At 54.1% G+C, this 12,116-nt stretch overlaps 1 protein-coding gene across 1 annotated transcript in view; it reads right to left on the bottom strand.

Annotated features, from left to right (window-relative positions):
* CDH22 (cadherin 22) overlaps positions 1–12,116 on the bottom strand; it is a 119,001-nt gene that overhangs the window by 62,184 nt on the left and 44,701 nt on the right. Inside the window, exon 2 of the mRNA XM_032838589.1 lies at positions 4,311–4,966. Within this exon, the coding sequence (XP_032694480.1) occupies positions 4,311–4,565 (255 nt within the window). The 5' untranslated portion in view covers positions 4,566–4,966. The remainder of the gene's footprint in view (positions 1–4,310; positions 4,967–12,116) is intronic.

Genomic DNA, 12,116 nt, shown 5'->3' with positions numbered 1-12,116 from the left:
CAGCAAGAGGAAACCCTGAAGCCTGAGTCCACATCCTGGGTTCTTTCCACGGCCATCAAGGGTGGACAGCCCCAGAGGAGAGCCCCCTCCCCAGGCCCAAGGTCCAGATCATAAACAATGGGAAAAACACAAGAGTGATGGCTTCTCATCCCGGGGGGAGCTGAAAAATGGGATTTACGAGGCCATTAATTACTTCCTCCTAATTAAATCAAAATTAAATGCGAGCAGAAGTACGTTTTCCTTATTAAAGACAATTAAGCGGACAGCGCAGCTACGCAAATAAAATGAGTCCAGGATTTAAACGGAAAGCAAATCAAATAAAAAGCCTCCCCCCGGAATGAGGGGTCTGCTCACGTCTGTGCTACTCGTAAACCAGGAGTTCATCAATTTTCTTTAAATATTAGCAACTTAATTAAATCTCTCCTCCCCACTTTAATCCTGCTGTATATCTAAAATAGATCTCACCGCCCACAGGAGTTGGTCATAAGTGCTGACCCCATAATTCTATCTTTTTAGAAAAAAAATTAAAAATCTTACAAAATCCACATCCAGCTGACAGAAGCCTCTGGGGAAATTACGGTTCGGAAAAGGGATTAGTCAAAGTACCCAGAATGTATGGAAATCTGGGAGGCTGCTTGGAGGGTGGGTATTGGGGGCAGGTGAGGGGAAGAAGTGGCCAGGCTGCCCACGGGGCAGGACTAGGGAGGGAGCCGTGGGTGTTGGGGCCTCGGTGACAACCATGGACCCCAGCGGTTCCTGCGGGTGCCGACAGGAGCGTGGCGGTGAGTGATGGAGAAGGCGTGTGTAAAATAGGTTACCGTTGGGTGCCTGGGGTTCACTCTGCGGATGGTGTTGTTGCTAAGCTACCTTTGGAATTCGACAAGGACGGATGCTCCGAGTGGCTCCCTGGGGCGGGGGACCGGGAAGCAGCGAATTCACTGAAACAGTGGAGAAGGCCTTTCCCCCAAAGAGCGAGAGAGTGTGGTAAGAGTGTGTGTGTGTGTGTGTGTGTGTGTGTGTGTGTCTGCACATACAATCGCCTGCACAAAGGTGGGGCCTGGCTTGCAAGGGGACAGGTGGTTTTTAAAAGTGCAAACCCGTATTCCTCATATTCCAATTGCATACTGAGTGAGGGGTGGGCTAAGCGACCACCTCTCCCCGCCCCGCCCCCCACCACTTGGGGTGGAGAATCCTGGGACATGGGTTGCCCAGAAGGCTTCCAGGGTTTGGGTAAGGGGTTGGGAGTGTCTGTGTAGCTGGGAGGCTCAAGCTGGTGGAAATAGCAGGCAAGACCTATAATTACAAAAGCTAACATCCAGCACAAGCCAGGTGCCAGGCGCTCGCTCTTCTTGGCTCTTGACCTATACCAGCTCAGTAATTCCTCACCACAACCCTTTGAGGACGGGCTAGTAAAGGCCTCACTCAACAACAGATAAGGAACCTGAGGTTCAGAGAGGTTCAGTAAAGTGCTCCAAATCAGAGAGATAATAAGGGGCAGAGCTGGGATCTGAGCCCCTAGCAGCTCTGGCTCCAACTGTCCCCCTCGAACCACATACTATATACGACCTTTCTGAAAGCAGTATGCTCTGGGCACATGTTTGCAAAGAGACGGAAAATTCTCTTTCTTCCCTGCAGAGGTGCGCTCTGGGAAGAAGGGAGGGGGGCTCTGGGTGAAGATGATGGAAGAGGGGGATAACATGGTCATGGCAGCCATGAGGATGTTAGGAGAGGTTGCCCCAAGGAGAAGAAAGACACCCGGGCCTGGCACAATGCTTGGCTCATGGTCAAGGGCACTCACATTGCCCTGGGCCCCAAGCTGGTGTCCAGAAATCTAGTCTCTAGGGTTGGTTCTGTCACCGTGTTGCTGGGAGACTTTGGTCTGATGTTCTCTGCCTCTGGCCTCAGTTTCCTGGTGTTATAATGAAAGGACTTCCTAAGGCCACCGACTCTGGTTCCTGGAGATGGGGTAGGGTTCCCCCTAGGCTGTTGAGATGCCAAGGGCCAGCAAGCTACAGGCAAAGTGCTGAGTCAGCAGTGGATTCTCCTGGTTTCAGGACATGGGGGGTGGGGAGGCCTGGGAGCCCCAACTGCTGGGCAGACGACAGAGCTCAGGTGCCTGACAGCACCAAGCTGACATTTGGGCAGATGTCTTTCCCTGCCTCTCTGGGGATTTCCTGGACTCAAGTCCACCTTTCAGGCCCGACGTCTCGGAGACGTTGGGAGAATCAGACTGGGACTGGCCTCTGACACACACACAGGTTCAAGCCTTGGCCAAGTTGCTTGTCCCCTTTAGGACTTTGCCCTTTCTCAGTCTTGGTTTCCTTGCTCCAAAAGGGAATGATGATTTCTACCTTGCCATTTAAGGACTAAATACTTCATATGAGAATAACGAGAAAACAATGAAGAACAACTAACCCGACTGCGGTCTGAACACCATATATGCTGTCTTTCTCCTTAATCCTTTCAGCAACCCTAGGAAATGGGCTCTCTTAGCCCCCCCATTACAGATGAAGAGACAGATTCAGGAGGTAACGTAACTAGTTCAAGGTAATACAGTCTGGGTTGGCAGAGACAGGCCTTAAGTTCAGGTACATCTGGCCCCCAAGACTGCATTCTTAGTCTCCTCACCATCAGCTGCGGCCTGGCCAGACTTGGTCCCTCCTTCCCCAACCCCTCACCCCCTTCTGCCAGCCCCACTATCTCACTGCCCTGGCTGGAAGTCAGGAGCCTTGGCTCTGCCACTAGTTTGCCAGGTGACCTTGAGCAAGGACATGGATGGAGGGGAAGGTAGCCAAGGACCAGGGATTACTGTGTCTAGACCAGAGAAAATCTAGGTTTCCTACAAAACAAACCAGGAGATTTACATCAAACCCTTCCTCCCCTCCCTGATCCCTGAGCCTTTGACCTGAGAAGGTTGATCAAACTTCCAATTCTCAGACCCATTAAGCACACAGGAAACTCCAGAGTTGGTCCCCTGACCCATCTCTGCTGACCAAAACTTCCTGGAAGGCTGACGGGCAGAAATCAGAGAGTTCCAGCACCCTCCACCTCAGTACCTCAACTGCTGACAAGTCTCTGACTCAGTCAGGCTCCCTCAGGCCTCCAAGTCTTTGCACGGGCTATGTATGCCCTTTTTCTCATCAGCCCCATGAGCTCCTATTCATACATCAAAACCCTGCTCACGTGTGTTCTCCTCCATGAAGCCAGCCAACAGATACCATTTACTGAATGTCTGCTCAGTGCTAGGTGCCCACCTGTGAATCATGTATCAAAGCTCTCTGCTACTCTGGGGAGCCCCCAGATGGCAGAAGCTGGATCTTATTTGCCTCTGCCTTTCTGGCATCGCACCCATGAGGGGCTGGGAATTGAATGGCTGAACAAAAATCTTTCCCAGCTTCACATACTCCTAAGGCACAGATGCTTAGCCTCATTTACCATCATTTACTCAGTTTGAGAAAGTAGCTTTCATTCATTCATTCATTCATTCATTCATTCAATATGAACAGTTTATGAACAATATGTGTGCTGAGTGCTGGATTTGACAGTGAGGAAAACAAACACGGTCTGGTAGGAAATATATACATTAACTGCATAATCAAACACACACATGCATAATTAAGTGTTACGAAGGAAAGCTATGGGGACGTTGGAAGGCATGTGACAAGGATGGATGGCCATATCCAGGGGATCTAAGCCTGGTGTGGTCAGGCCAGCCTCTCTGGACATGTGGCATTTGAGTGGAGACCTGAGTGTCAGTATAGATTAATCAGCAGAAGCAGGAGCAGGACTGACCTGTTCAGGGGGAGGAAATAACCCAGACAAAGGGAAGGGGCAGTGGCAGGAGCAGGGCACTGTGAAGACCGTCAGAAGGGCCCTGGGCCTGAAACTCAGAGGAGTGTGCCAGGAGGTAAGGCTACAGGGGACCCAGATCTTTGTAGGCAACCGGGTGAAATTTGGACTTGACCCCAAGTGCATGGGAAGCTACTGAAGAAGTCTAAGCAAAGCGGAGACAGTATTTATGTGACATGATCAGATTTGCAAACTTGTTTCTACATTCTAGATGCATCCAGCTGTAAGACGGCCTGGGTTTACCTACTAGCTCTCTCTGCTCTGCTCTGAGATGCACAGAGGAGGGGGATAGGAGGAGGGCTTGGGACAGGGAGGGGCGAGCAGAGCGCGCCACCCTGCTGTCTGCCCCAAGCCGGGAGCGGGCTGGGAGGAGGGACCGGGGACTGGGACTTGGGGGAACCGGGTCCCTAGCGTCTCCGGGGTCCTGGGCGCGGGGCAGCGGGTGCGGGGGCCCACTTTACCTTGCCCACGTACAGGGGCTCGGTGCCCGTGTACTCCTCCACCACGAAGAACTGGTTCCACACCCAGCCGCGCTTCACGCGCCCGGCGCTCGGCGCGCCGTCCTGCCGAGCCCCGGGTGCCGCCGGCGCGGGTGTGCCCGCCGCCCACAGGCGTCCCGGCAGCGGTGGCGGCGGCGGCAGCAGCAGCAGCAGCAGCAGCGCGGGTGACAGCGCGGCTCCCGCCCGGAGCCCCCGACCGTCGGGCCGCGGCCTCATGCTTGGCCTGCACCGGGCCGGGGCCCAGGAGCCTGGACGGGAGGCACCGGGGCGTCGCCGCTCGGTGGCACGACGGAGCGGCACCACGTCACATGGTGGCTTCAGCGCGGCCGCCTGGGCGCCGCCCCCGACGGGGCACCCGGACAGGCCCGCCGCCCTGCGCGCCGCCCAGCGGTTGGGGCGCCCGGCTGCAGGGGGAGGGGGCGCGGCCGCACCCGGGGCATGGACCGCCCCCGGGGTCCCCGCCCGCGCCCCCCTCGCTGCCGCCTTGGTCGGATCACCAGGCGGCGCCTCCGCGGCTCCCGAGGCCGGTGTGCGCCATGGTCCCCGCGCAGAGGGGTGCTGGTAGGGGCCCGGCAGATCCCTGGAGGGCTAGGGGCGGTCCCGACCCGGCCCGGAGCCTGCGAGAGAAACAAGAGAACATCAGAGGAGGCGCCTTGTGGGGGCAGGGCAGGTTGAGTGGACCTCTCGACGTTTAGGCGTCAGTTAAACACCTGTTGTTATCCTTAGGGGTCCCCCACCTTCTTGGGCCTCCGGTCTAGTAGTTCTGCCCCTCCCCCACCTACCCCCCCACTCCAGCCCTGGATGCTTCCTTTCAACTCCCATCACACACCTGTCCTCCCCCAGCCTCCCCCGACTTTCTTATGACCCCTCGCCCAGGTCCTTCTCCAGGGTCCTCCACCAGCCCTCAAGCCCACGGGAGCAGGGACCTTCCCAGCTGCTTCCCCTGACCCTGGCTGGCAATCTGTTTACCCCAGCCCACCCCCTGGAAATCCCCCACCCCAGACAGGGAGCAGGCCCTTCTAGAAGGGGTCTTCAAGGGCCCCCAGGACCCAGGTCTCCTGGGTGCACAGAATCCTGCACCCAGCCTGCCACCCACATTCACACCTCCTCAAAGCAGGTGAGAGGTCATTCCACTCAAAACAGAAGCCCAGGGAAGGCCCTCTGTTCTCTTGCTAGTGCCTGCATGGGCCCCTTCAACGGTGGGGGACCTGAATCCCAGGAGTCCTTGTGTGGAGGTTCCCTGAGTGACTTTGGGCAGGACCACAACCCCTCTGAGCTTGCCACGATGTCTCCACATTCCCTCAGAAAACCTTCCTTTTATAGCATCTGAGAGACACTGCTCCCCCTTCCTGGACCAGCACTGTTGTCCCCAGATCAATCCATCTCTCCTTCCCTCACCTCCATCAGATCCTGCTTTCAGCAAGAAAGGATCTGAGGGACTAACTCCTACTCAAGCCATAATGATGAATAATGGCTTAATGTGGGTGTTTACAGGGGACAGCAATGCTGCTTTAATGGAGGGATTTTAGGCACTGACAAGAGTGAGTGGAGGTGAGGGGCTCAATCCCCACTCTTCTCCCCAAGCCCAGTTCAGCTCAGTTCAACGACTCAATTCCACTGAGCATTGGCTCGGCCAGGTTTGGGCTGGAGGCTAGGACAGAGACAAGTAAGCTTCCAGTTTAGCGGGGTGGGCAACATAAGTGCAGGGTGGCGTGTGAGCAGAGCTCTAAGAAGGACTCGGGGAAGAGAGTGGGCACCGGTGTCTGGAAGGGGATGGTGGGTGGAAGGGAATCTGGGTTGCTTCTTGGAGGAGGGGGCTTCTGAGTGGTTGGGAAGAAAGGGATGGGCATCATGGCCAAGGAGTGTGCAGGCTGCCTAGAGGGCATTTGGCTGGTTGGGGGAGTTCAGTTGCAAACATGGGGTGTGTGGCTAGGCAGAGGATGGACCAGGTCCTCTGGCAGAATAAAGAGGCGGCCAGAATCTTTGGGGCAGAAGAAATGTGATCCAGCAGTACCGCGGGCAGCTCTCCTGCCTTTAACGAAGTTGTGTCAGTCATAGCAACTGTGAGACTGGTTTTTTATACCGGTTCTGCAGATGTTTGATTCCCCAGTGTTCCTTCCCCACATGGGCAAAGGAACTTCCTTAGAAAGGGGTTCAGAGTAGGGAGTCATCTGTTGGAAGGGGGGATGGTGATGAGGTTAAAGCAGTATCTCAGGGCAGTGAGAAGGAGAAAACCTCACAGACCCTAGGGAAGAGAGGAGGGAGGAGTCCGGAACATGGCACTATGGTGTTCCCTCTTTCCCTGATGGCGGCACCCTGAACAAATGGAGGCCAGGAGGGCACATGACACTGGTGTGAGCATCCCCAGCGCCCCATCTCACCCCTTCCGCACCCACTCTGTGGGGCCTAGGCATGAAGGCAGAGCCAAGGGATGAGGTACCCCCCTCCCCTGGTGGCCCTGCTCTGCGATCCTGGAGATATGCCGCCTCTGGGGATCCGGCTTTGATTCTCCACGTTACAGCCTGGGCCGGTTGTAATGAGGCTGGAGTTATGGGTGAGGAGGAGGCATCGCTCCGCAGCCTTCATTTCCTGGAGCTTATGACTTCCCTGCGGGCTCGGCAGGAACTGTTCCCCTGACTCCATCAGGCAGTTCCAGGACCCATCACAGCCCTGCAGGGATGCAGAGGGGAGGGGCTGGCGGGAGGGTGGGCATGGGAGGAGGCTGCGACCACGTCTGGGGAGAGCAGGAGGTGGGAACAAGGGGCGCTCCCCAGTGTTTGCAGGCACCCCGTTACTGCTCTTTCCTTCTCTCTCCCTCCTTCCTTTTCTTTCTTTACACGCCCTTTTCAAAGATTCTGTCATTCATTCATTCATCAAACATTAGCATCTACTACAAGTGGGGAGACAGAAATGCATGCGTTCATTCATTCCTTCAACATACTTTCCAGACAGCAAGATACAATCAGTTCCTCAGTTATATATCAGGACAAAGATGCATTTCTCCTGGTTAGTCATTTACTCATTCAACAAATATTTACCACATCTCCCTGATGCCAGCGCCTGCACTGGGCACTGGGAACAAAGCAAGAAACAAAAAATCCTGGTCCTCACAGGGTTGAGCTTCTAGTTATAAGGGAAAGAAATCTACCATATAATTTCTGGGGGCGATAAGTGATGAGAAGGAATATAAAACAGGAAAGGGGGAGGAAGAGAATGATGGAAAGGCTGGAGTGGGTGTCTTATTATAGATGTGCTATCAAGGAGGGCCTGTCGGAGGAGGTGACATTTGGCTGATTTGGAAAGATGAGAAGGAGCTTGGCACAAAATGGTTCCATGCAGAGAGAATAGCACATGCAAAGGTCCAGAGGCTGTAATAAGCTGCAGAAGAACAAGAAGGCCACTGTGGCTTGTGCAGAAGAAGAGCGTGGCTGAAGATGACTCAGGACTGAGGGACGCAGGCCAGATCAGGCCAGACTGGGAGAGGGAAAGCAGTTTGCATTATATTCTGTGTGTGCAGAGAAGTGCTTGGAGGAATTTAAGGAGGCAAAACCCACAGGAGACCGAAATGGTCTCTGGCCGTAAGGGGATTTCATGATGAATGTCCTTAAACACAGGAGAGCCAAGCACAGCACAGTGGGGCACAGCGGATGGACTGCATTGTAGAGAAGGTGGTTCTTGAAGTCAAAGTGAAAGAAGGATTTGGACATGCGGGATTTGGGGTATGGGGGAGGAGAAGGAGCTCTCTGTGGAAGGACTGCCTGGGGCAAAGGCCAGAGGTTGAATCCCACTTTCGAGAGGGGCAAAATGAAATCCAGAATGTTGTCCAAAGTTGCATAGGATGCTTGGTGGCCGAGTGTGGTGTGGAACCCAGGCTCAGATTCCGCTGGGTGCGGGGCACCTTTGAAGGAAAAAGAAAAGTCACCCCTCTCAGTGGTGCAGCCCAGTGCCAGGGGCCACGCTTGGCAGGACCCGGGTGGCTGCATCCCACTTGGCTGGTCCCACAGGATGGGTTGAGGGGCAGGGCCTCCTAGTCCTGCCTCTCCCTCCTCCCCAGGCCGTCCCACCGCCCACGGGGCCTCTCTCAGACCTGTTGGCCAGGCTTGCTGGTCACCTGCCAATCCACAGCTCTGCCTGGCCCTGCCAGGCCTTCTGCAGACAGTTCAGCCTCCTCTCTCCCTCCCTTTCTCCTTTTCCTGCTCCAGCTGCATTTTCTGAGCGGTGTAACCGCAGGACCCCATCCTGGCCTTCAGTCCTTCAGGGGAGGCTGCTGGGGAGACTCCGGCCTGCCGTGGGATCTGCCAGGCCTTCCCAGGAGATCATGAGCATGTTGGTGGCTTTCTCGGGCCACAGGTCTCAACCTACTGCACGGTTGTTTCATCCCATGGGATTAAACGTCAAGCACAATAAATGTTGGTTTTACCCTCTCCACTCTCCAGCCTCAGCTCCTCTGATCTGTGTACTCTCACCACCTCGTAGGCCTACGTGATTCCTGTGTGCATACGGGCCTGTGTCTGAAGTCATGGAAGTCATTCATTCCGTAGGCATTTGTGAGTTTCCACTCTGCGCCGTTCTAGGCACAATGAAAAGAAATGGGTAGAGTCTTGCCCTTGCAAGTCTAATGGGGGACAGACAATAAACAAATAAATAAATAACATGACAGTTTGTGATAAATGCTGTAAAGAAAAACAAAGCAGGGTAAGGGGCATGGGAAGTGCTAGAGCGGGGGGGGGGATTTGTTCTCTCTCTCTCTCTCTCAATCATCTATTATAAATAATAGTTTATGGAAGGTGGTCATGGAAGGCCTCATGGCTAAGGTGACATTTGAACAGAGATCCAAAGTTAGGGAAGGAGGGAGCTCTGCACATCACTGGGAGAAGAAAATTCCAGGCTGGGGAACAAGTGCAAAGGTCCTGAGGTCAGTGCATGTTTGGTGTGCAGGAGGAACAGCAAGGAGTGCCTTGTTGGCTGAAGTGGAGTGATGGGGTGTGAGTAGCAGGAGATGGGGTTAGAGAAAATATGGAGGGGGGCATCAGGGTTTGCAGGGTTTCCTTTGGGTTTTTACCGTGAGATGGGTCCCCTACCCTGGAAGGGTTTGAGCAGAACAATGGCATGATCTAATTTCTATTTTAAAAGATCATTGTGGCTAGCTATTATGTTCGAAATAGGGGGAAGCTGGGGACCCATTTCAATAATGCAGACAAGAAGTGAGGGTATCTCGGACCAAGGGGGAGCCGTGGAGGTGCCGAGAAGTGAAGCTGTGCCGTGGGCTATGTTGTGGGTCCGAGATGGGATGCCAGGGAAAGAGGAACCAAGCATGGTCATCAGGCCGCCTCAGTAAGGGGAATGGTGAGGTTTCCTCTCCCCAAGCTGAAGGCAGCTGTGGGCAGAGCAGACATGGAATGTGTTCCATTCAAATGCCTGTTAGATATCCAGTAGCCACGTGGAGCAGGCCAGGGCACCTAAAGTCAGGAGCCCAGGATGGGGCGCCTGGCTTCAGGGGCGCATCTGGGAACTTGGATGATATTTAGAGATGAGCTCGGACAAGCCCACGAAGGCTTGAGTGCAAGTGGAGAAGAGACCCAGCACCTTCACTACAGAGTTCGGGGAGGTGAAGACGGCTGCGTGAAGGAGGCTGAAGAGGAGGGAAGAGAAAGGCAAGGGAGGAGTGGCACGGAGAGAGGAGTTCTCCTGGAAGCTCACGGAAGACAGTGCTGGAAGGAGGAGGGGTCATCTACTGTGCAGACTGCTGTGTCGGGTGAGTGACCGTCTGCCCAGCTTTGCCTGTGACAGTCCAGCTTTACATCTGTGGTCCCGGCATCATGGCCAATAGTGTCCCACCCCCGCTTCTCCCAGTTTAGATGATGAATTGTATGGTCATCCTCCTGCCAGGTCAAGTCAGATGTGGACTTTGAATTGACCATTGGTTCCAGCAACACGGAGGTCATGGGCGGCCTTGATCAAAGCTAGTTTGGAGGCATGGGGGTGTGCAGGCTTGAATGGAGTGGGTTCAAGAGACATTGGGAGGCAGGGAGGCAGAGATACAGGTGGGGGTGGGTGACAGTCCCTTTGGGGATTTTTTGAAGATTCCTTTTCCCTGCTCCCGCAGCCCTCACCCCTAGCCAAGCAGTCTAGGGTTTTGTGGTATATAAAAGAGAGGGATGGGAAATCTAGATTAGCCAACTGCTAACAGCCAATTCATTTCCCAGTCCTTTCTTGTTTGAGTTCTGTTTCAATATTCACTCCCAAGCCTCACCATGTGCTCAGCTCCGCCTCTGTGAACACTGCTTAGTCTAAACCACGGAGAATCATTCCTCTCTCCCCACCAGTGATTGGTTTAGAAAGTATCATATGACACAATTCAGGCCAGTGAGATCTAAAGAGATAACTATTGGAGAGCTTCTGGGAATTGTTTTTTGTTCTGTAAAAAGAGATGCCTTTTGGCCCCTGGGTGGCTCAGTAGGTTAAACGTCTGACTTCCTGGGGTCCTGGGATCAAGCCCCGCATCAGGGTCCCTGCTCCACAGGGAGCCTGCTTCTCCCTCTGCTGCTCCCCCTGCTTGTGCTCTCTCTCTTTCTCTCTCAAATAAATAAAGGCTTTTTTAAAAATCATAAAAAGACATGGTTTGAGGAGAAGCTTTTCATTTTCTGCACGTCTGAGGAGGTGATGGCTGGAGCTCTAGCAGCCATTTTGGAACAACGAGGGAAGCCACCACCCCTAAGAGACCACAGGGACTTACTAAGAAGGATGGTACAAATCTGTGGCTTGGATAATGTTGTTGAACCACTGGCTTTACCCACTTTGGGCCTTGAAGATCCAGTTCCAGCTCCTACTTTCTCCAGATTCATTCTCTCTCCTCTGAACTCCCTCAGACCCGTCTGGCTGAGTCTTCTCTGGGGTTTGGTGTCAGTTGTGATGGCAAGCTCTGGAGGACAGAAGCCATGACTCTCCTTTCTTCCATCCCTCCCTGCTCCTTCCCACACACGCCTGGTAGAGCCAAGCACAGAACTGGACCCTGGAAGGAACTCTGGAGAGTCTTGCCTCAGATAGATACTGGGAGCTGCTTGGGCAACATTCTTTCCCTCTCAGAGAGGACCTGCCAGCCTTGCTGATTTGCTGTGGCCTCATCTATGCTCTGGGCATCACTGTCACTGTCCACACTATGTCCTTCCAGAGTCTAGGCTGGGTGGCCTGCGTGTCCTTTCTTGATTTCTCAAAACCCTGGTATCTTTGCTGCCAAGGCTGTATGACTGCCAGCTAGAGGCTCCGGGCCCTCCTTTGTCATCTGGCCGTCTCCCTGGGGACAGAGGAAGGGCTTCTTATCCTACCCATCCGCCTTCATTTCCTAGCCTCTCTGTCTGCCAAGACCAAGAAGGGCTGGGCACAGTGACCTGCAGGCAACATAAAGCAGGGGACAATTCATGGTGCAGCCTGGACTTCCTCACCTCTGCCTCCTCCCTAAAGTTCCTGACAATCTTCCCAGTCCCTCTCTCTGGGGCAGGATTTAACATTCAGGGGAACTACGATGATGAGGTCCAAAGTCAGATCAGGCTTTGAGTCCCAGTTCGGTTACTGCATGTTTGACCTTGGTCATGTGCTCCATTTCTCTGAGTCTCTGTTTTCTCATCTGAAAAGTGGGGCTAACGGGGCTTCTCTCCTAGGGTCCATGTGAGGATTCGCGGGGATGAGGCACGTGGTGGGATCTATGGTGTCTGGCAATAATATTAGCTGACGGGAGAATACTGACCATCGTTCTCATTTCTGGTCACC

This window comes from Lontra canadensis, unplaced genomic scaffold (assembly GCF_010015895.1).
Source record: "Lontra canadensis isolate GAN:19392208 unplaced genomic scaffold, GSC_riverotter_1.0 scaffold105, whole genome shotgun sequence".
Taxonomy (NCBI): Eukaryota; Metazoa; Chordata; class Mammalia; order Carnivora; family Mustelidae; genus Lontra; species Lontra canadensis.
The sequence above is the reverse complement of the archived record's forward strand: the minus strand, read 5'-3'. Positions and strand labels throughout refer to the sequence as shown.